General features: G+C 42.0%; 2 protein-coding genes across 2 annotated transcripts in view; both read right to left on the bottom strand.

The window, feature by feature from the left end:
- The window catches only part of slc7a7 (solute carrier family 7 member 7), an 18,963-nt gene extending 11,002 nt beyond the window's left edge, over positions 1-7,961 (bottom strand). The window contains exons 1-2 of the mRNA XM_037675211.1: positions 7,874-7,961; positions 3,201-3,821 (exon numbers count right to left, since the gene is read on the bottom strand). Coding sequence (XP_037531139.1) covers positions 3,201-3,693 — 493 coding nt within the window. The 5' untranslated portion in view covers positions 3,694-3,821; positions 7,874-7,961. The remainder of the gene's footprint in view (positions 1-3,200; positions 3,822-7,873) is intronic.
- A 10,192-nt stretch (positions 7,962-18,153) lies between these two features.
- On the bottom strand, positions 18,154-23,576 carry si:ch211-212k18.5 (sal-like protein 2). The gene is made up of 3 exons (XM_037683790.1): positions 23,417-23,576; positions 18,596-21,939; positions 18,154-18,503 (listed from the first exon to the last, which is right to left on the bottom strand). Exons 1-3 carry the CDS (start codon positions 23,487-23,489, stop codon positions 18,288-18,290), a joined length of 3,633 nt encoding a protein of 1,210 aa, XP_037539718.1. The 5' UTR covers positions 23,490-23,576; the 3' UTR covers positions 18,154-18,287.
- Between the last annotated feature and the right edge of the window lie 275 nt (positions 23,577-23,851).

Here is a 23,851-nt window from a genome sequence, read left to right as displayed (position 1 = left end):
ACATATACATATATATATAAAACAAAACTTATCACACTCAGAACGAAACAACAAATGTTATGAGCTGCTGTTTGTGATAAAGAATTGGATGGGAGCATTGCTCGTCTAAAAAACTGGTATTTCTTGTTTATGATGCATGATATTCCACATTTCTTCTAGTTATACTGTATATCTATATTGAATTTAACGTTCACTAGTTCACCAGTGGTTTACTATTCACACTAGTTTTAAGATTGGGCTTAAGACTTTCCTTTTTGATAAATCCTATAGTTAGATTGGCTTGGGTTTCCTGTGCTATCCCTTATTATGCTGCTATAGGCTTAGACTGCTGGAGGACAAACTGACCGCATTACTTCACTCTGCTGCTGTCTTTACTTACTCTGCTCAACCTGTTTTGCATTTGTAATTATTTCTATCCTTGTTTTTTGGTCTTTCTTCTAAAAGGAGCTACATCTACACCTGAACCTGCCATTGTGTATCTGTTCTTCCTTCCTGTCCTCTCAAACTCAGCCGGTCAAAGCAGATGGCTGCTTGTCCTGAAACTGGTTCTGCTAAAGGTTTCTTCCTGTTGAAAGGGAGTTTTTTTCTTTCCACTGTTGCCTTTATGCTTGCTCAGGATAGGAGACTGCGACAAAGTGAAGATTCAACGAGTCTGATGTTATCATCCATTAATGGTCACTATTAGTTGTTATCCCTATACGTAGCGTTCAGACTGCCCCTCCTCTGCCTCCTAGTAGGTTTAAAGGTATGTTCATATCGCTGATAATACGGTCACATATAGGTTAAGAGTCAAGGGTAAGGGGGTTAAGTTTAGGGTCAGATGTCTAAGCTAACTAAAATACACTTCCGGTTTTACACGTGAGACGCGATGCAGATTATCACGGATAAAAACGTAACTTTAAACCTAGTAGGAGGGAACAGTCTGAACGCTTCCTATGGGGATGATAACAACTAATAATGTCCATTTAATGGACTGATAACATCCTAAACCGCTGCACTGCATGTGGGCGGGGTCATCCTTCAGGTTGTTTTCGTTGCTGTTGTTTTTGACTAAATGGAAGAAGTGAACTGCACGTGAAGTTTATTGTTTCATCGTATTTTCCTCAGTGAGACAGTCGGCGACAGGAAGCAGGTTTTTATGGTTGGCTCATGTGCTGAGCTGTCAGCATTCTGTCAGCCTCTCAGGTCAGAGTCTCCCTGCAGTGAGGACTTTACCTCACAGCTATCAAACCCTCCTCTGAGCAGAGCTTATCGGTGCGTGGAACGTGCGTGTGCTCTTATTCAAAGGTGTGCTCATACATGAAATTCCTTTTTAGGCTGGACGGTGGCTGAATGAGTGGTGCCGATCACAAACCAGCACAGTGAGGTCATACTTTATCTTGACTTTCAGTGCTTATCTTAGAGGAATTAAAGGGACATCTTGAACCTTTTGAAGTTCTGAACAATAAATAGCTTACCTATCTTAATATCTTGTAGATAGCTCATCGAATGACGTTAATTTGGAAAAAGAGAGTTTAAATATGACAGGACTGATGTGCTAGTGGCTGCTGTGAAATTGATATCAATGTAAAGATTTAAATGATAGCGTTAGTGAAGACTGGATTTTGCTTTAAAACAAGTGTCTCTGAGCAAGACACCTAATCCCTAATTGCTCCCTGGGCACTTACATAGCTGCCCACTGCTCCACCTGGGTGTACCCCAGGTGTGATGGGTTAAATGCAGAGAATTAATTTCACCATTGTATGGGAACATACAAGGATGACAACACATAGCACTTTACTTTACTTAAAATCTTAAGTGCCGGCTTTGGTAAGCCAGGGTCAGAGCACCAAGGCCCACGTCTTTGGCTGCCACCCATGGGTGGGTGTATGGCCGTACGGCTCCTCCTGCAGGTGGTAGGCAAACCCACGAAACTCAGTTGGGCTGAGCTCGACCGGGCCCCATGAATAGAGGCCTGGTCACCAGGCGCTCATCGATTAACCCACGTCCGTGCGAGAGACATTGAACTACTTGCTGTCTTCTGTCCATATACGTATTGTGAATCGCTCTTTGACCTGTCACCTAGGACCAATCCGCCATCCTACGGAGACGTTGCGAGCATGTCCATTTTGAAAAAGACCACGGGGAAGTATCGGGACATGCTGGAGAGACTATGTCTCTCGGCTAAGAGCTGGAAGAGGTGGCTATGGAAGAGATGTCTGGACCTCCCTGATCAAAATGCTGGTTGGATGGATGGATGGATGGATGGATGGATAGATGGATGGATGGATGGATGGATAGATGGATGGATGGATGGATGGATGGATAACAAAACCCACTTTGGAATGTGTGGGACCATAATAATGAGCTAATATTGCTTGTCTGAGCAGACCAATGTCCAAATTGGACTTTACTGTCCTATACCATGCTAAACTTATATGTTTTAAAGCAGTTCTTACAAATACTATTATTTAAACCTGTACATCGCTCTTAGTTTCACATTTAATAGTTAATCCAACCAAAATATTGAACAACTTTTTCCTGAAGAGACCCCCAGGCTGGCCTGTAATCGTTACAACAAGCTGTATTTGCACGAGCAGCTATCAGATATTTGAGGTCAGAGTTGTTTTACAGTGGCAGCGATCCACTTCAGCCCTTGTTGCATTTAAACTAGTCATCAGCTGGTGAGTCTTGTCGGATATTTAAAAATATATATATCCCAAATGAGGTTCAAAAAGCTATCTAGAACAGGTAAGATATTAACTGTTCATTTACCTTTCCACAAAACTCTTCTTTAAAATTATCTAAACGTATTTTTAATCAGCTGTTTGTGTGACTTTGACAGCAGCTGAAGTGTTTTTCCACAATTTGTTCGAGGAGTTTGATATTTTAGTTTAGGTGTAAGTTTGCCAATCAATACGGAGAGATTTTGTCTCACTCATGAGGAAAATGTGTTTTTTCATGACTTCTCACACTTGAGCAGGATTTGCAAATCACTGCTTCTTGAATTGAGTAAAATAGTTTTTCCCCCGCCGACTATTCCCAACTTAAGATTTGAGGATGGATCAGTTCCTCTTTCGTCTAGTCAGCACAAAGAGCTGCTGACCGCAGCCTTGGTGTCACCACGTTTCACTTCTCCAGTCCCAGACGCTCACATGCTCAGATGTGAAACTGCAACAGACTTAACCCATGCCACCACCACCCCCCTGAAGTGTACTCACATATGCAAGCAGCAGCCAGGAGCCTGTTGGCCACGTACGGAGCTATGCAGGTGGGGAAGATGGGCTGCACCATGTAGTTGGAGAAGGTGATGGCGATGACCGCCTGGCTGGTCGGCTCGATGATCAACAGGGACGTCCATATGCGGATGAAGGCCAGAAACCCTCCGAAGGCCTCCAGGATGTAGGCGTAGGAAGCTCCAGACTTGGTGATGGTGGTCCCCAGTTCGGCGTAGCACAGCGCCCCGAACACGGAGAAGATCCCTCCGATGGTCCACACCACCAGGGAGAGGCCGTAGGAGGCGCTGTGGATCAGGACGCCTTTAGGGGACACGAAGATGCCCGAGCCGATCATGTTCCCCACAATCAGACAGACCCCGTTCAGGAGGGAGATCTCCTTCTTCAGCTTCATGGACTCCTCGGAGGCTTCCGATTTTACGGACGGCGGGCCCCCGTTGGCCCCTTCGTGCGTGGCCACAGGGCTGTAGGACGCCATTGTTCAAGTTCACTTGTCAAACACTTTTATTAGGATGAAACTTCAGTCACAAAACAACTTTTTTTGCCTTGACGCAAGGCCGACGATTGACTCTTTCCCTTCGGTTATCTGTGTTTATCTCCCGCCATCTGTGGAAGCAACACACAAGGTCACATCAGCATCACCATGGAAACCAGTTTCTCATACAGCAAACGTGCAACAAACGCTTGTGTCGTTTGAATCCACCTCTAAGCCGATCCAATATAAAACCATATTTACATGCCACGGGCTCTAACCGAAGAACAAACTGGAAAACGAATATAACGACCCTGCTGTGGACTCTGCTGGATTTGACAGCAGTTTGGTGGATCGGAGAGCCATTAGGCCGCACGGCAAATGGCCTTTTAAGGTTGAGTGTATTTACCAAGAGACAGGGGGGGAGCAAACATGCCTGAAAACACCAGCTCCTCGTCAGAAGCCATAAAGCCGAGGAGGAAAACCTGACAGAGACAGAGACGCCCACAGATCCACGTTTTTAAGAGTGTCAGCAGAGTGACAGGTCACATGATTTCCAAAGTTCATCATCCTCAGCGGAGGAAGAGTTTGATGATGAGGCGCACGACTCAGGCAGAATGTTCATTCGCCTCTCCACATGAGGAGCGACGATAAGTTATTGTCTCCATGTCTTATTACACTCCAGATTTACAGATTTCCCCTAAAATTTGATGATTTGTGAATGGAGTTCTGAATGAAAAAAATGACTACAGATATTTTATAGTACTTTTCTCAGCCAAACTACCAAATTGTTTTTCTTGATGAATAACTAAAATAAGATATGCCTCTCCGTGTTATTACAGGCTTCAGATATCTAGAATTACTTTAAGGAATGGTAAATTTTATAAGAAAAATAGCTACACAGAGGGGAGAGGTAAGTCTGGGCCTCCCTACTTACTGTAGGCTGCTACCCCCACAACCCGACCCTGGATAAGCGTAAGAGAATGGATGGAAGAACAATATTTATTTTTAGTAATTCTTAGTCCATCCACATTTTATCTTTGACACACAAAAACATAATTGTCTCTTCATCTGATTAAGCTCCAGATTTCCAGAACTACTTTAAATTAAATTAAAAGTAAATTGAGTTTTTGAATGAGAAATATGTCATACCTACAGTAAATATTGTTGGTACTTTTGTCTGTTTCAGTCCATCTAATTATTGATGAATAGTAAGTAAATGTCTCTCCATCTTTGGCTCCACAGTTCTAAAATCTGTTTAAATTGGGTTAAATCTCAATGGAGTTTTGAATTATAAAACAAATATTGCTCTTTTGTGCTAATCCATCCAAAGTTTCTCCTTGATGAATGACAGTCTATCAATCTGTCCATTTTCTTACAAGATTGCAGGGAGCTGAAGTCAGTCACTGTGCAAGAGGCGGGGGACTCGGTGGACAGGTCCATCACAGGGACACAGAGACAAACGAGACAAACAACCATTCACTCTGTCACTCACACTTAGGGACAATTTAGGGTCATCAATCAGCATGTATTGATCTGTGGGAGGAAACCGGAGTACCCAGAGAAAACCCATGCATGAACAAGGAGAACATGTGAACTCCACACTGAAATGCTCCATGAGGGAGGCGAGCGTCTGACCTTTTTGCAGCAAAGCGACAGCTCTAACCACTGTTCCACTGTGCCACCCATAACAAGAACAGTTTTCAATTGAATTCAGTTTATTTATATAGTGTCAAGTCACAACAGAAGTCATCTCAGGGCACCGGGCAGAAACATTCATATGCATAAAAAGTAAGTTAATAACATTATTTATTTGAGGAGCAGACAGCTTTGAGTTTAACTTCATCGCAGACTCTCTAGTAAGCAAGCATGAAGGCGACAGTGGAAAGAGAAAACTCCTTCATGAGGAAGAAACCTCCAGCATGAAGCTATTATTTTTGACAACTCAGAGTGTTCAACAAGATAAAAACAGTCCAAACATAAATCAGGTTCTAGTGACATTTTTAAAGTTGCCTCATCTGATAAGGAACCAGAGGCGATAGTAGGAAGATTGGTTTGAATTTTCTCCCTAATTGAAATAATTTTATTTATCAAGAATCTCATGAAGTCATCACTGCTTATAGTTGTAGGGATACAAGTTTCAACAGAGATGGGATTTTCGTTAGACTAGCAAAGGTACTGAAAAGGAACCTGGGGTTATTTTATGCTCATCAATTAAAGATGAATAATATACAGTTCTAGCTTTATGGAGAGCTTTCTTATAAGTTAGCAGGCTATCTTTCCAAATTATTCAACATTAGTGGAGCACCATTTTCTTTCCAGCTTTCTAGATGTCTGTTTTAAAGTATGTAACTCAGAATTGAAAAAAGGAGCTAGTTTCCTCTGACTGATTACTTTCTTTTTCAGCAGAGTAGCTTTATCGAGTGAAGTTTGCAAAGAAGTTGTAAATTTATCAACCAGATGATCTAAGTCTGATGTATTACTCTGCAAGACAGAGGAAAATGATTAAAGAGAATCTTTAAATTTGGTGACAGTGTTTTCTGATAAGCACCTGCTAAGGTGAAATTTACTCTGAGTGACTGTGTAGTCATTTAATTTAAACTAAAAGGTTATTAAAAAAATGATCAGACAAAACAGGATTTTGAAGATGCATTACTAAGGCCTTAATCTCTATGCCATAAATGAGAACCAGGTCAAGAGTGTGATGATGTGAATGAGTAGATGTGTGGACATTTTAGGTAAAACCAATTGACTCTATTAAATTTTTAAAGGCAATGCTTGATCTATCACGTTCAACATCTACATGAATATTGAAATCTCTCATCGTTATGACTTTATCAGTATTTAGTAATAAGTCAGTTAAGAAGTCTGAGAATTCAGACAAAACTGAGCATAGGAGCCTGGTGGATGATATATAACAACTTGTGAAAGCGGCATGTCTCTTTGTAATAGGCTCCAGATTTCCAGAATGGCCTTAAATTTAGTGAATGGAGTTTTGATGAAGACAGTGGTTACTATTTTAAGAGAGTGGTGAAGGCTGCACAGAAGACTGTCGGAGTCAGCCTCCCCACCATCACAGACATCTACACCTCCTGTTACAGGAAGAGAGCCACCTGCATCATGAAAGACCCCACTCACCCAGCACACACACTTTTTGCTATGCTCCCTGCAGGCAGGAGGTTACGGAGCATTAAGTGTAGAACCACTAGACTGAGAAACAGCTTCTACCCTGAAGCTGTTAGACTCATAAATCCCTAACCAGAAAAAAAAACATTGGTGATGTCACTTTATCTGATTATCCATGCTGCTGATTTCTTACCTTTAAGCTGCTATTTCCATACCCATCTGCTCACAACAGACTTATGTTCATGCTGCTGTTTAATATATTGTATTATTTTACATTATCATTGTTTAGCATATATCTTATATCCTTGTATACTGTTTCTTATACTTTATATTTTTGCTTTTTTTGGATGTAACCGGGACACTGAGCACATAATTTTGTTCCACCTCATGTACCACATGTGAAGCAAATGACAATAAAGAACAACCTTGAAGTACATTTTAGTGACAATTGATCCAAACTTGAACCTTGATGAACAACAATGATAATTTAGTTTCTCTTCGTGTTACTAGGCTCCAGGAATTAACCTAAACGTGATTAAACGTGAAGGAAGTTTTGAATGGGAAAATGGCTACATATATTATTACTAAACTGGTCCAACAATAAAATATTGTCTTTTATTATTATTAGGCTATAGAGTTCTCAAACTCTCCTGATTCTAATGAAATCGGAAAGGAATTTCGCATGAGAAAATGACGACGCACATCTTTTTCCCTACTTTGTTTTTGAACCGTTTCATCGGTTTTATCTTTGATGTCCTCCTTATGATGAGAAACAAACATAAGTTCAGTAAATGAGCAACATAGGATCTACGCCTGCATTAAAAAATACACACCTAAAGATACAGACCTACAGGTAGATAGAACAATGTACTATGAAATGAATTAATCTGGCAAGTTCTGGTGAGGCTCAAGATCATCCAACCTGTCCAGATAACCTGATGAGCACACACACTTAAAAAAAAAAAAACCTTACTTAGTCCGAAACTGTGAATGAAAATCAGCACGAGCTGTCAAAGTGAAGCTTTTAGGGAGAAAGTGAGAGGATGAGTGGTTCAGATACCTCCAGCAGCAGAACAGCAGCACGTGGCTTCTTCATGGAGTCGTTCCAGAGAAGGACAGCAGATTGAGCCGAAGTCACAGAAGCAGCGAGGTGAATCAGAGAGCAAGGTCCAAGGGCAGCTGATAAGTACTTCTTCATGTGCCCAAGTTTACATCCTGGATCCAGACAAAAAAACAACCTCTCTACTCAACTCTTCATCGTGATAAGGATTATTTCAGAGGCAAAATAGCAAAAGTAAAGACAAATAATGTAAATGTCATGAGGCAGATCTTATAGATGACTCACCTGGTTACATCGTGTCCAGCTCTGCACCTCCGCTTTTCTGTTTTCAACCTAAAATACAGAAGGTTCCCTTACTTTTACACTTCAAATGGCACTACAAGTTAATAAATGATGAGCTGAGTGATGAGCAGAGATCCTCCTGTTTAAAACCATTACAGCAGCAGCTGTGGGAGAAAAACCCACCTGGTCCAGCTGCTCCTCTCAGGTGTGTAAAATCACTGCACCAGTCCTGGTAATGCTCATAAATGATGTCTGATTCTCTGAGCCATCCTTGTTCTCTGTGTTTCAGTGGATGAACCTCCTCTTCCTCCTGCTGTTTCCTCCAGAGTTCAACCAGCTGATTCTTGCAGCTTTTATGCTTCTGCTTTGTGACGAGTTACTATCAAGGAAGCGGGTCAGAGGAGGTGGGGGCAGTTCTGGGTCCTCGGAGTCACTTTCAGCTCGATTATTAATGCCTGGCATGAAAATGTCAACAACAAACAGGTGCTGTCAGTGTTTTAAAGCGAAGCGTGCTGCTGCCAGAATCACTGATTCAGTCATTTTTAAGGCACGCAATAAAACAAGTAAAAAATATATTTTACAGTAAAAAAAAAGGCACTTATTATGAGAGATACACTGATAAATGACAACGTGTGGTATTTGCTTTCAAATGCTAATGCTAACAAGCTAGGCTATATGTAAAAAACAAGTTAAGGTTTAAAAACAAAATAGGTCTGCTAAATTTTTAATATTGTTTAACATAAGGTTAAAAAAAATAGACGTGTGCTTATTATATTATGAAATGGTAGTTGTCCTGATTTGTTTGCCATTGAACAATGGCGCCATCTGATGGCTTGAAAATAAAACAACAAAAATAAGACACGGACAGCTGTTCTTTTTGGTGGCTTGTCGGACTGAAGAAGTCCTTTGGATGAAGGACGAAACGTCTCAGCAAAAAAAAAAAAAAAAGATGACCCGACTGAACAATGTTGTATTTTTATATCTGGGTTATTGAGCATGAACTTTTGTGTTTTGAAGACATGGAAACATCTTGTCCACTTTGACTGACAAACTTTAATACAAATTCATTCAACCTTTATTTAGACAGGTAAATCCCATTGAGCCTCGAGGACTCATTTACAATAGAGACCTGATTTCAACAAAGAATGATGACAACAATGGACAACAATAAGGCGTACAGATTTTAAATAAGATGGCAAAAAGTGTAACAAAAACAGATAATTTCTAAGGCGAATGTAGAAAACTAAAAACAGGAACATGTCTGCATTGGACCCTGCCAGGTGTCCAACAGGTTCTTAAAGCCACTTAGAGAGGTCAAGGTCGAGAGCTTCAAATCTTTTTGTAAGATATTCCAGGAAACAGGAGTGGAGTAGGAGAAGGCCCTTTTGCCAAGTTCAGTCCTCACTGAGGGAACACTGCAGGTAATAATGTCCTGAGAGTGCACGCTGTAGCTGCACTCACGCAGAGACATGTAGGAGGAGATGTATGAAGACAACAGACCAGGAAGTGATTTAAAGATGAAAATGTACCAGTGAGAGAGTCTGCGTGAAGTTAATGATGACCAGTTAATCAGTGAATACAGGGTGCAGTGGTGGGTACGATAATCACAGTCAGTTATGAATCTTAGTGTACCATGATAGACAGCATCCAACATCTGCAGGGTTCTTGTAAGAGCATTCATGTAAATAATGTCACTGTAATCAATGGAGGGAAGGAAAGTTACAGTTACAAGGTGTTTCCTAGCATTCAGGGTTAGACAGGATCTGTTTCTGAAAAAGAAACCCAGTTTAACTTTCAGTTTCTTTATCAAGTTTTCCACATGGAGCTTAAAAGAGAGATGCGAGTCGACCAAGATACCCAAATATTTATAGGAATCAACAAACTCAATGGGGACATCATTTGAGGATAAATTCAGAGGAAGAACTGCTGGGACCAACTTCCTGTTTGAAAAAAGCATCCCTTTGGTTTTATTGGCATTTAAGACAAGTTTGAGGCGGAACAAATCAGTCTGGATGATGTTGAATGCGGATTGCAAAGGCTGGAAAGCCTTAGCAACAGTTTTAGCTCAACAATAAACAACTGTGTCATCAGCATAGAAATGTTAGGATGCATCAAGGATGCTCTGACCTACATTATCTATGTAGATTGTAAAGAGGGTGGGTCCTAAGACTGAGCCTTGTGGTACACCATTGTTGACTGTTAAATAACTGGAGGAAGTACCATTATGTTGAACTCATTGCCTCCGGTCTGAAAGATAGTTAGAGAACCAACCAATGGTGTGTTCTGAGAAACTGATTTCTGAGAGTTTATGACACAAGATGTTCTGATCCACAGTGTCAAATAAGTGCGGCACAATAATCCTTAGCATCCGGTGCTTCAGCAACGTCATTAAGAACCTTCAGTGAAGCAGTCGTTGTGTTGTTTCCTGAAGCCAGACTGATGGAGAGGTAAGATGTTAAATGAGTCCAGGTAATTTTTGATTTGAGAGCTAGAACCTTGGCTAAAATGCAGAGTTTAGAGATTGGCCGATAATTATCACAATAAATACGATAAATATTACAAATATAACAAATATTGCTCATCTTTAACAAATCAGCTTTTTCTTCAGATGAAATATATATATATAGTTAATCTAATTATAATCCTGGCAAAATATTATGTCCACAAGATGAAATGGAGTGGAAAAAAATCCCCTCATTTAATATTTCTAAAGAAACTGCTTAGAAACATATAGCCTATTACATATGTGCAAAACTTAATTTAAATAATCAGAAACGTAAAAGCAATAACTCTTAAGAAATTTAACTTTACTTCATAAACAGACCTCTTTATCTTTTTACTTTTCTTTTTCTTTTTGTTGTAACTTAACCTTTATTACATGAATTTGAATGTATTTGTGAGCATTTGTTAAGAAAATAGTGGTTTTTGTATAGATAAAGGTACACATTATTTTATTTTACTCATTTATGTATAAATTTAACTCTTTTTTTTAAAATCTTATTTAGTTTACTTTGTAGCTTGTAAGACCTTTACACCAATTCAAAAAAAATCTTTGGTGTTTTGAAGACATGGAAACATCTTTTAAATGTAAATGTCCTCTTTGAGTCTTTAATCTAATCCGTATCTATAATGGTTTCTATATTCTAAGTTTGTGTAGGGGTTAAAATGTTATTCATTTTTAAATTTCTAAATTACCATTAAATTTTTAAAGTCTCTAAAACCATTCTTTACTTAAAGAAGTAAACAAGCCTATTTTATTATTGGTAATACTGTACTTATAGAATATAATTTTAAAATATTGGAACAAGTTTTTAATGAAAACTTTGTTATTTTTAGGATGCAAACTTTAACAATTGTGTGTTATATTTTACATTTCATGAATAACAGAAAATGCACTGAGATTTAATAATGTAATATACATAAAACTAATAAAGTGCATCTGACTGTTAAACCATTTGGGTAAATGGCGCCCTCTTGTGGCTTTAATGTGAAAAGACAAATTTAATTTGCAACAAACGCCTGGACAGTACATTTATTTAAATGACTTATTTAGATTAATGCGAATTTCAAAGTCACTTTATGCTATATTTTTATTTACATGCAGCTTTTATTTTTGACAGTCAAATGATTAACCAGTATTTCAAGAAACTTGTGTGGTCACAATTTATTCAAGATTTCAAATAAGTTGAGAAAACATAGTTTAAACGTATGAAATAATTAGCCTTGACAGTATTTTCAGAAATAAAAACAAAGAATGTCCACACTCGTTTTTTTAATTTTTTTATTTCATGTTTTTGTATTGAACGCTTTTTGAATATTTCATGTTTCGTTTTTTTGTTCCCAGTTGACCAAAAATAGCTTTTTCACCATTTTTTTTTTTAGAAAATAAACTTTGATATTTACTTTAAAGCAATTCCTCATGATGCCAACAGACTTTTTTTTAATGAAAATGTAAAACTTTAAAAACTTTGTGTGTTTTTGTGAGTTATTTGTGTTCAAAGCGCAAAATTATTCAAACTTTACTTATTGCATAAATATCTGAAAGATGGCACCAGTTCTTTCAAAATTATCCAATTTATTTATCTATTTGTTTATCTCTTAGTTTGCTTTTTGCTACAAAGTTAGAACCAATCAAAACATTCTTTAATAAAATTAATTAATGACAGTTATAACACATTAAAGCACAAATCATTTTATTTAGTAATTTAAGAGCTCATTTTAAAGAAAAATAAGTCACTGGGATATTTCTGCAGTAGTCTAGAGTTCACTTCAAAATAAGAACGAGTCGTGTTTCAATTTCCATCTCTTAAATGTAAAATTAAAAAGGTTACACTTGACAGATTAAAACAAAACGCTTTAAGGGTTAAAACGTTTTAGTAAACATATATTCAAACATAAAGAGCCACTGTTAAGATGACGACTTTCACTTATCCTCTGAATGAAAATTAATAATAAAAACTAGAGAAACTGCATTTCCTGCTAAAATAAAATGTGAACGCTTATTGCTGAAAACAGCTGAATTTCTGTAAGAACGCGCTGAAATTAGCTGAAATGGAAGAACAAGCCTAAGATACAGTAGCAGAAGAAAAAAGAAAGAACACACTAATAAAAAAAGCAGAAATTAGCACAAAAAAAGGAAATTATGTATTAAAAAAAGCAAAAATTAGAGGAAAAACAGCTGAATAGTAGCTAAAAGGTCATAAAGCAGCTTAAATTACCAGAAGGAAGTAGAAAGAGCACAACTGTGCCCACTTAGGCTGAAAAAGCAGAAATGAGCACAAAAATTACGACATTTGCTACAAAAACTGAAATGAGCAGCAACAAAAAACAGCTTTAAAAAAACAGAAACGAGCTGAAATGACTGATGACGTGGAGAGCACATTTTTGCTGAATTAGGCTGAAAAGTTTAAATGAGTGCAAACATTATGGACTTGGCTGAAAAACTTCAAATTAGCATAAAAACAGCTAAATAGTAGTTGAAACTTGCAGAAATAAGCTGAAAGTTAGAAGCAGAAAAATGCTGTAGTTAGCAGAATAAAAGGGAAAGGATCACAAAACTGAAAGAAAAAAAACAGCTGAAGTTTGCTGATTTAAAATAATAATTTGCAGAAGGAAGCTGAAAGAAGCTGAAGCAGAACAAAAAGTGAAAGGAGCAGTAAAAGGTTGTAAACACATCTAAAGATTTGAAGGATGTAAAATGAGCTCAAGTCATTTTCTATGAGGAAAGTAGAAAAGGCTACATTTTTCAAAAAGCTAAAGTTGCACCAATACCAAAAGTCATAGCGCCCTTCTCTTGAACGAGCTGAACGTTTTGATTGACGATTGTTGAAATAGCACAAAAACTGTGGAACGAGGACGGTGACAAACGTACGGAGTAAGGTCGAAATAATAATAAATATAAACAGGAACATCCTGATGCATGCTCAATAATCCAGGTAGAAAAATCTAAAAAAGTTAAATCTGGTCCTCTGGACATTCAAAAAAACAAAACAAAGCAAATCAACAAAAAAATGTAGAAACGTTTCGTCTCTCATCCGAGAGACTTCTTCAGTCTGAGGTGCTGTATTCAGCTCAGTCTCTTAAATAGCACCTTCTCAGGGTGGATCAACCAGTTTGCTGCTGACAACTAAAACCAGCTGATCACATGCTCAAGAAGGACCATCAGCCTAACAATGGATCATTAGCACACTGATGGCTGTTTACTGTTCACAGAGGGCTGAGTGATACTAGCAATCACAGCATTGTAAGAGGGGGACAGTTGAACCCGGAGGCCTCCACCCCTGTTTAATGATGGACGATTTCTTTTCACAAAGATGGCCTCCTTTACTCCTCTCTCAAACCATCGTTCCTCTCTGTCCAGGATGTGAACATCTTCATCCCTGAAAGAGTGACCGCTGGCCTGGAGATGAGTGTAGACCGCAGAGTCCTGGCCTGATGATGTTGATCTTCTGTGCTGGGCCATCCTTTTGGCCAGTGGCTGTTTTGTTTCCCCGATGTAAGACTGATCACCCTCCTGACACTGAACAGCATACACAACATTGCTCTGTTTGTGCCGGGGGACTGGATCTTTGGGATGAACCAGTCTTTGCCGTAATGTATTTTGGGGTTTAAAAGCCACTGGGACGTTATGTTTAGAAAATAAACGTCTCAGTTTCTCTGATACCCCCTCAACATATGGAATGACCACTGGTCTGGGTCTGGGTTCCTCCTTTTCACCTGTTGGCTGACTGGAGTCCTGTTTGGGTTTCTTCTCTGCTTTCAGGAAGGCCCAGTTAGGTTCAACTGTCCCCCTCTTACAATGCTGTGATTGCTAGTATCACTCAGCCCTCTGTGAACAGTAAACAGCCATCAGTGTGCTAATGATCCATTGTTAGGCTGATGGTCCTTCTTGAGCATGTGATCAGCTGGTTTTGGTTGTCAGCAGCAAAACTGGTTGATCCACCCTGAGACGGTGCTATTTAAGAGACTGAGCTGAATACAGCTCCTCAGACTGAGGAAGTCTCTCGGATGAGAGACGAAACGTTTCTACATTGTTTTGTTGATTTGCTTTTTGTTTTGTTTTTTTGAATGTCCAGAGGACCAGATTTAACTTTTTTAGATAAACAGGAACACAAGCTGCCCCCCCTGACTGACTGAACCGAGGGTTCACTGCTGAACAGCAGCTTTAATCAAAGACTAATAAACTGCTGTTTTCTAGAAGTCATTAATAAAATGAGCTTCAAACAGACTCCTTTAAGAGCAGAGAATGTTTGATGTGATGTGATCAAAGCCTTCACACACCTGCAGCCCTTTGATCTCTGTCCTCTGAGAACTTTTAAAGGGATTTTTCTCACTTTTTTTTTGATTGAGACGCATCTCTTGTCTTGTCATGTGGACAAACTTCTCACACATGGCTCCTTTCACTCCTTTTGTCCCTCTCCCTGCCCCCCCAGGCCATTCTTTCACCGTAGTTACCAGTCGCCATGGTTTCTGGAGCCCCTGTAGGCTAAAAAACTGGAGGGAGTTTAAGAGGAGGGGGGGATTAAAGTCGGCCATTTTGGGGACAGCTGGACCAGGTTGGTCCCTGTTGCCCCCCCCCCCCTGTCCCGTTTCCAGTCACTTTTCATGGGGGAGAGGGGGTGTCATTGTGTGAGGATTAGAGCTTCCTGTGTGTCAGCTCATTACATGAGGTAAAGGGATGGATGGAGGGGGGGTGATGGTCTGAATAGAGAGAGGGAGGGAAATGAAAGAGAAAATGAAAGGCAAATGAAAGAGAAAGGGTGGATGGAGGGGTGTGGGGAGAGGGGGGGCAGCCTCTACAGCTGCAGCCTCAATAACACTCACACAAGCTCCGATTATCCGCTTCACACACACAGTGGTGGGGAACTGAAACATATTAAAAGACATTGAGGGCTTAAAGGACAGAGTTAGGAGACAGCCAGTCCAGCTCCTCAGACAAAGACCCCCCCCCCCCCCCCCCCTTTCTGCATCCAGACGCAGGGAACTGGACCAAACAAGAGAAAACTAACCAGCAGAAGTCATGCAAACAGAATGCTTAAGCAGATCAATTAATTCACAGACGTGGGGCTTCAAGAAACAAACCAGTGTCCTCTTCACGTTGCCATTGTTTTATTATTTAACATCACATGGGAAGCGTGGGAACACATTCTGTCATCGCTACAAACAAAACAAAAAAAAGATGGAGGGGTGGGGTTACAAAGAGAAGGCAGAGCACACAAATACTAAGACTGAGCAGAGCAGGAATCCAGTGATACGATTCGTGTAGGAGCACTCTCAGCAAAGTGTGAGGTGGAAGGGTGACACATTCAGGATCCAACCATCCATCATCTTTACCCGCCTTTTTTTACCCTTTCTGGGATGCGGGGGAGCTGGTGCCCATCTCCAGCAGTCACTGTGCGAGAGGCGGGGGACACCCTGGACAGGTCGCAAGTCCATCACAAGGACACACAGAGACAAACCATTCAGTCTCTCACACCTAGGGATAATTTAAAGTTACCAATCAGCCTAACGTGCATGCTTTTGGTCTGGGAGGAAACTGGAGTACCTGTATGGGGAGAACATGCAAACTCCTCACAGAATTGCTGGGAGGAGAACTTGCGAACTTGTTGCTGTGAAGGTGACAGCGCCAACCACTGCGCCACTGCACATTTAAGAATCATCAACACGAATACAAAGTTTATGTGCTGGTTAGAAGGTTTTACAGATGTGAGCGCAGGTCCGCTCACATAAGTTGTCATCTACAGACATGAAAAAAAAAAAATAAAAAAAATAAAAACAGCCATTTTTTCACTTTTAGAGTCATAAAAATGATCTGATCTTAACCAGGTTCCAACAATCAAAACAATTTAACCTCAATTGTACAAAAACGCAACAGACTCCACCAGGTCATTACTTAAAAAATAAAAATATAAAATAAAAAAAACCAGAAAAACTAAAAAACACTTTCCCACAAATTTTAAGGTGAAAAGTTGCAAAACATAAAACTTCTGGAGCAACATCCTTTAAAGCAGTGGTTCCCAACACTGGTCCTTGAGGAACACCATTCTACATGTTTTAATGGTTTCCCTGCAACATTCTTTAAAGCAGTGATTACTAACACTGGTCCTTGAGGAACACCATTCTACATGTTTCAATGGTTTCCCTGCAACATCCTTTAAAAAAGTAGTGGTTCCCAACAATGGTCCTTGAGGAACACCATCCTGCATGTTTTAACGGTTTCCCTGCGACATCCTTTAAAAGTAGTGGTTCCCAACAATGGTCCTTGAGGAACACCATCCTGCAGGTTTTAGTGGTTTTTCTGCTTTGATACCGGATTTGAATGAACTGGTGATTAAGAGGCTTCAGCAGAACTTGAGGAAGTAATTAAATCACAGAATCAGGTGTGTTGTAGCAGGGAAACAACTAAAACATGCAGGGCAGTGTTCCTCGAGGACCAGGGTTGGGAACAACTGCTTTAAAGAGCACAGATGTTGACCCATAATGCACAGCTCTGTTAAATGAAAACCAAACAGTCAATTAGCACAAACGCCTCACGAAGGGCTGATGCTTTGGGCTTGTCCTGCAGCCAAATGACCTGAACACCTTGCAGTCGTGGAGTTGAACATAAACTCCTCCGTAGACCAAAGTATTCTAAAGTCAGACGTGAGAACAAGTTTCTGACATCTAAAACCTGGACTAAACTGGGTCACTGATCTCAAACACAAATCTACAACAGAATGGCTGGGGGAGAAAAAAAAATGTTGCAATGGTCCAGACATCAACCTGAGACCTTGAGAGAGCTGAGCAAAAACAAATGCCTGCAAAGCTCAATGAACTGAAGCAATGTCAAAGAGTGTGGGTCAAATTTCCTCCACAACCACGTGAGCGACTGATAAAATCAAACAGAAAATGGCTACTTTAAGTTGCAGCTAAAGGAGGTTGAAACCGTTGAATCATGGGGAGAACTTTGTTTTTCGACACTTGAGTATTCAAATCATATTAGAACCTGGAAGAGATCAGGTTATTTTTAATTGCGTCCTAAATAATAATAATAATAATAATAATCCTTTGTTTTTTGTTTCTTCGCTATGATTGTAGTTCTGATCATTATCAATGTGGTTCTGTTTAGTAGATGTTTGGGCAGCAGTGCAACTCGACTCAGCACATCAGCAAACATGCATTCAGCAGCATCGCAATAAAGAAAAAAAAAAAGAAGATATTACCAATAAAAAGGCAACAAGTGTAACCACAGCGCATATATACACAATCATTAGCCAACAACACATGGCTAGTTTTGGTATGGAAACAACGAACACTCCTTAGAAATAATCAGCGTATACTAGTTGCTCGATAATATACATGATGTGCTCAACAGAAAAGCACAAACAGTTCATTCTTATGACAACGCTATGAAGTCGTTTAGGATAAGGCCTCACTGTGGTCTTTGAAATACAAAAATAGATAGAAATACTACATACATCATTTTTCTTTAATAGTACTACAAAATAATCTATCTGCCTTAAACAGAATCTAAATATGAATTAGAATTAAAGACTCTACAGAACAATCAAAAAAAAATCTCATCCTATTAAAAAAAAAAAATACATTCCCTTGTCAGGATCTATTAAAAACTGACTGTAGTCGTTTAAAGACTCTACGCTGTGGTGTCCGTAGTTTCCGGCTTCACGTCAGAGTCAACATGGATTGGGAGATCTGTGCCATCACCTTTGTCAGGGTTCGCTCCTTGCTTTTCTTCCTGCTGTCCGGAGTTCGTTCTTGTCGCGTGTGAGCTGTGATTTTCATCATTTTCATTGGTTTGAGCCTTGAGGGGGGTGTTTGTCGGCACTCCAGGGTGAGTTTTCATATGCCCCTGTTGATAAGACACAATACAACTCTTCAAACACCTAAACAAAATTAGCATTTCTACTGAAATATATTCACATTACTGTATAGTACTCCTACCTTAAGTCCACTTCGGCTGGCGTATGCCTTTCCACAGTGGGAGCAGCTGTAGGGTTTGTCTGGGCGAGGGGGCTGTGGTGGAGGAGGCGGTGGTGCCACAGGAGGAGTCTCAGGGTCATCAGAAGGTTTTTCTGTCCGGCTATGACCCTCCATCTGAGCATCCTTCTCCGGCTCTGGATTAGACACAGCTAAAGACTTTCCAGATACTGCGGGCTCATTCTTCACTTCACTCTGGGCAGCATCTTTTCCCCGCAGCTCCTGTGGTCCACTGCCAGAAACCTCCTTCTCCTCTGGGACAGCTCCTCTTGGGCTAGAAGGAGAGCTGAGCACAGGTACAAGACTTACAGCTGCAGGGTTTGGGTTTTTACAGGGACTCGTTTTGGGCTCGTTTATGGAATAGCTCTCGTCGTTATTAGCCAGACTGTCATCAGCACCAGGCTTTGAAATGCAGAGGGAAAGCGGGACATCGTCTGATTCTGAGTCTACATTCTTTACAACGGAATAAGAGCTGGCTAAGGGTGCTTTGAACAAACTGACAGCGCCCAGGTCAGTCTGAGTTTCCTCCTCTGAGTGCACGGGGCTGTTTATTGAACTTTCATTGGCTGGGATGTTGTCTGCAAGACTCAAGAGATTCTCGACTTCTGCCGAGGGTGTATTACATCTGAGGAAAGGACTAACACTGTGAGCAGAGCCTTCAGATTCAATCACATTCACAAAAGCTGCATCATCATCATTAGTTATGGGTTGCTTAAAGGTGGACCCAGAGTTAACAGTCTCTGCTGGAGATTTAAATCCTGTTGTCAAGGCCAGAGGAAGGACCTGTGGTGGTTTATATTGAGAGTTGAAGGACTCATCAGCTTCATCAAAGGTAGCACTTTTGGTTTCTGCAGCATCCTCAGGTGGGATCTCCTCGTCGGGTGGTATCTGTCCTCCTAGGTGCAGGCGAATGTGGTGCTGAAGAACCAGAGCATTAGTGAACTTTCGTGGGCACAGGGGGCAAGAGTTCAGAGCACGAGCATTGGGTGGTCTTGAACGATGAGTGGCCAAGTGGGCCCTAAGACTGCCCTTTGTGGAGAAAGAACGTCCACAGAGCTTACAAGGGAAGGGACGCTCTCCTAGATGTGTGGCCTGGTGCAAACGAAGAGCTCTGGGGCAGCTAAGGACGCGTAAACACACTCCGCACTGATTGGCTGTCTGGGTGGTGGGCATGGACGGGGAAGAACTGGTAGTTGTTGTACACGAGCCTAAGATGCCCTGACTGGTCACTGCAGCACTGATACTGGGGCTCAGTCCAAGAGCGGCCAACATTTCCCTACGATAAGCACTGGATGTGGTGGTCATGTCACGGATGTTTGGATCCCCATTGACCTCAGCAGTGGTTTGTGAAGAGGTGGAGGGAGAAGAGGAGGAACTGCCTTGTGGCTGCTTTTCTAGCTTCTGAACCAACCTCTGCAGCTTAGATGTGTCTGAGGTCTGTGTAGAAGTGGTGGGAGAAGATGAAGACGAGGTGGATGGTTTGGGGAAAGGAGGGAAGGGGAAGGGTAGCTGATGAGGCAAAGTGAGGTGGGAGGTGGATGGGTGGCCTGGGGGCCGGAGAAGTGCAAGGTGGTGTGGGGAGGCTCCTCCAGGGAAGAGAATCTTGGGCAGATGTGCCAGCTGGGAGTACGGAGACGTCGTGTGGTGAGCAGAGTGAGGAGGAGTGTTTTCATCAAATCGCTGCTGCTTTGCTCCTTTAAACTGACCACAGGAAGAGGATGATGGAGATGAAGAAGGCAGTACAGAGCTAGATGTGCTGGCAGCAGCTGCAGCGGAGGCTCGGTTTAACTGTAACAGTGAATGAGCTGTGGACAGAAGAGCCATGTCCACTGAGGGGGGCAGGGGTAGGGAGGACGGTGATGGACGAGCCGACGCACCAGATAGTAATCCCAAAGCCATGCTCTCTGTCATCCCAGGAACGCTTCCTTTCACTCCGTGATACGTCTCGTCATCATCGGCTCGTCGTTTTCTCCTCCTCGGTATGGTCGTCGGCGCTGAGACACTTTGCGCTTGCTCCGACAGTGCAGGTGGCAGCAGGGAGAGGGATAGCTCTGGGTTCTGCTCTCTGTGTCGCAGGAAATGGGCTTTCAGGTTCCCTCTGGTGGTAAAACGACTCAAGCACACAGGACACTGGTAGGGCCTCTCACCGGTGTGTGACCTCAGATGAATCTGGAGTGAGGAGTCGCTGCTCAAGACTTTCCCACAGAATCGACAGACATGCTGGGGGCGTCCTGATGAGGAGGAAGAAGTGAGAGGTGAACTGGACTGAAGGTCCTGAGGATGGCTGGTTGTAGGAAGGGGAGGAGTTGGGAAACTGATGCCATTGCTATGACCAAAGGGAGATGTGTTGGATGATTTCTCGTGCAGGTAACGTGGTGTCAGGCCCAGTGAAAGGGAAAGCGGGTGAATGGAAGCAACAGATGAACTGATAGTAGATGAAATAGCTGGAGAAGACGATAATAATAGTGAGTTAGGGGTTGAAGATGATAAAGCTCTGCCCCCGTTAATAAGTGAAGTGCCTGATTTAGAGACTGCTGGTTGGGGGAAGAGAGAAGATGGTAGTCCAGTCAGAAGTGATGGTACTGTGGTTATTGGAGTGGCAGAGGAAGGATGTGTTGGTGATGAAGAGGATGCTCCAGTGGACTTCTGGTTGCCTTCTGTACCAGCATGTACACTAGTATCTTGGCCAAAGACAGCTCCACCGAGCCTGAGGACGTGTCTGCAGATCTCTTCTGTTATCTGCATCTGGTGGATTTGCCGCTGCTGCAGAACCCTCAGCTCCTCCAAGAGCACCGCCAGTGTCGGAGGGACCTGAATATGTACTTGTTCCCCTGATGAGGTGGAGGCCTGCTGCTGACCGGGACTGGAGCTGTCTGGTTGAGGCTGCTGCGAGGAGAAAGAGGAGGAGGAGGATGTGGAGGTAGTGGCGGTGGCAGAGCTGCCCATTGGTGGAGAGGTCATTGTCGAGTGGGAGCTTCCTTGATGAGGCAGGTTACTGGATCCAGACGTTTGATCCAGCGGAGGAGGTGAATGAGTCTGTGAAGACAGTGATGGGTGAGGGAAGTCCGGGGAGAGGGAAGAGTGGGTGTTGGGGAGGGATGTGGCAAAGGGAACAATATGGCTTGGCCAGTGGGGAGGAGGTGAGCTCTCGCTGGGCAAGGAGGGCGCGTGGAGCCCTCCAGGGGATGGGCGAGGGGCCAGAGGCGGCTGGCAGTCTTGGAGAGGCGTGGGCGATGGGGAAGAGGACGCTGATGAGGTCACGTCGGAGCCCAGGGATGTGGATGGCGACTTTAAGCTCAGGTGGTCATCTGAGGATAGACAGGAAAAAAAAAAAGAACACTATAAAACCTGAACCCAGTGTGTTTATTTTCCAGGAAACTAAATCTAGTCGTGAAAACTTTCCGCTTCAGCAACAAAGCGTGTGTGTCTTATTGACTCCAGTTATTGTTTACAAAATTTAGTTTGCAGACTTGGTGCGCATACCAGAAGATACAATTACAGCTTCAAAAGAAATGCCTGCCTGGAAATGACCTCCAACAAGCAAATAAACAAGTGGAAGAAACTCCCAGTCCACTAGTCTTTGTCATGTCTTGTCTCAATCTGTGCTCTCTGGAGCAAAACTCTTTAAACATCTTGTACTCACACACACACAAAAAGGCTTACAGACCACCTTGCTGCTATAGCAACACATTTTAGAGGACAATGGACATCACCAGGACAACCCATAACCCCTCTTAACCCACCCCCTCCTAAAAGCAGTAACGTCTTTCATCTCCTCATTCACCCTTCCCCCCTTACGTCACAGTGGAGGCCAAGGGTCAGGCCACGCCAAGGGTCCTGGGTAGTGTCCACACGCTCTGATTGGTCAACTAATCTGACCTCTGCCGCCCACAGGTCAAATTCTTTCAAAATCTTGAGCACGGAGTGAGAAAAAGTAAAAAAGAAAAAGGAAGGGGGAGGGTAACAACAATGGAGACACAAACTAACTACTCCCCTCCTGGAGAGGTATAGTGATGGAATGAAAGACTGTACCTCGTCGAAATTCCTTCCCCGAGATTAGCAAAACCTGTCTGCAAGAAGCACACAGCTAACTCCAAATCTTCCACGTTTATGAGATTTACCTGAAGAGGCTTGTGCACACTGAAGCTTAAAGAATATCCCCATTATAACTTGGCAAGGATGTGAGTTCATTTCCCCCCTCTCATCCATGCGAACCCCCAACTGTGCAGGAGTATACAGTCAATGAAGAGGGAACGAAAGAGAGGGAGGAGGTATTGTGAAGGTGAAAAATGGGGTAAAAAGAGGGGTGCATATGGAAGAGAAGTATGGATGAACAGCCAAGAGAAGACAACAATAGTGGGGTGGAAGATTAATCTTTACCAAAAACCACTGACTTCCCTTCCCCCCCTGCCCAATGCACCTTATTGTTCACCATTAGAAGAGTCATTAAAGACCTCCTAAAGCAGCCTGTTGGCTTCCTAAGAGGATGGGCAGCTCATGAAAATGGCCCCACAGAGACGTATGTTAGTTAATCCTGCCCCATTTAACTCAGGGACAAGTTGACTGGAACCAACCTGAAGCACCTCAAGTGTTCGTTTAGTGGCCCAAATAGGTTTAAGTCTGAAAATGTCAAATCAGATGACTTCCTAAATTAATGTTCGCAGGACATGAAAGTTAGTTTACAACAACTCTTTGGCTTTTTTGTCAATGTGAAAGCCACAAACAGCAACAAGACAATATACATACAAATGTCTAAACAGGATGAACAAAGTGGTGTTTTCTCACCGTATAGCAGCTTTGGGCCCCCCGGATCTGCACTGACGAGTTGCTGGGGTCTCTTCTGTTTCCGGCGTGACATGATTCACTGCAGTCAAACAGAGAGAGGGGGGCGGGGGTGGGGGGGCATCAGCCGCTTGAATGGCACCAGGCACGTTTCTCTCCCCCTTTCTTTAATTTTTTTTATTTACGCCCTTGATCGAGTTTCTGCGAGCATTTGAAAAGTGGCGCAGTTCTTGCGATTTCTCAAGTCTTAAAGAGGAAATGTTTGGAAGCGCAAAGTTAATGACACACACACATTTAAAAAAAAAAAAAAAAAAAAAAAAAAAAAGAAGGAGAGGTGGTGTTTGGAAATCCGCCTGGCAGCAGCACCGTGTCATATGGAGCTGTGGTGTGTGTGGCTGTTTTCTAAAGTCCCTTACACACACACCCCCAACACACACA

Source organism: Nematolebias whitei, chromosome 1 (assembly GCF_014905685.2).
Source record: "Nematolebias whitei isolate Nwh7 chromosome 1, NemWhi1, whole genome shotgun sequence".
In the NCBI taxonomy this organism is placed as follows: domain Eukaryota; kingdom Metazoa; phylum Chordata; class Actinopteri; order Cyprinodontiformes; family Rivulidae; genus Nematolebias; species Nematolebias whitei.
Note: the sequence above shows the minus strand (reverse complement) of the source record. Positions and strands in the feature narration are given on the sequence as shown.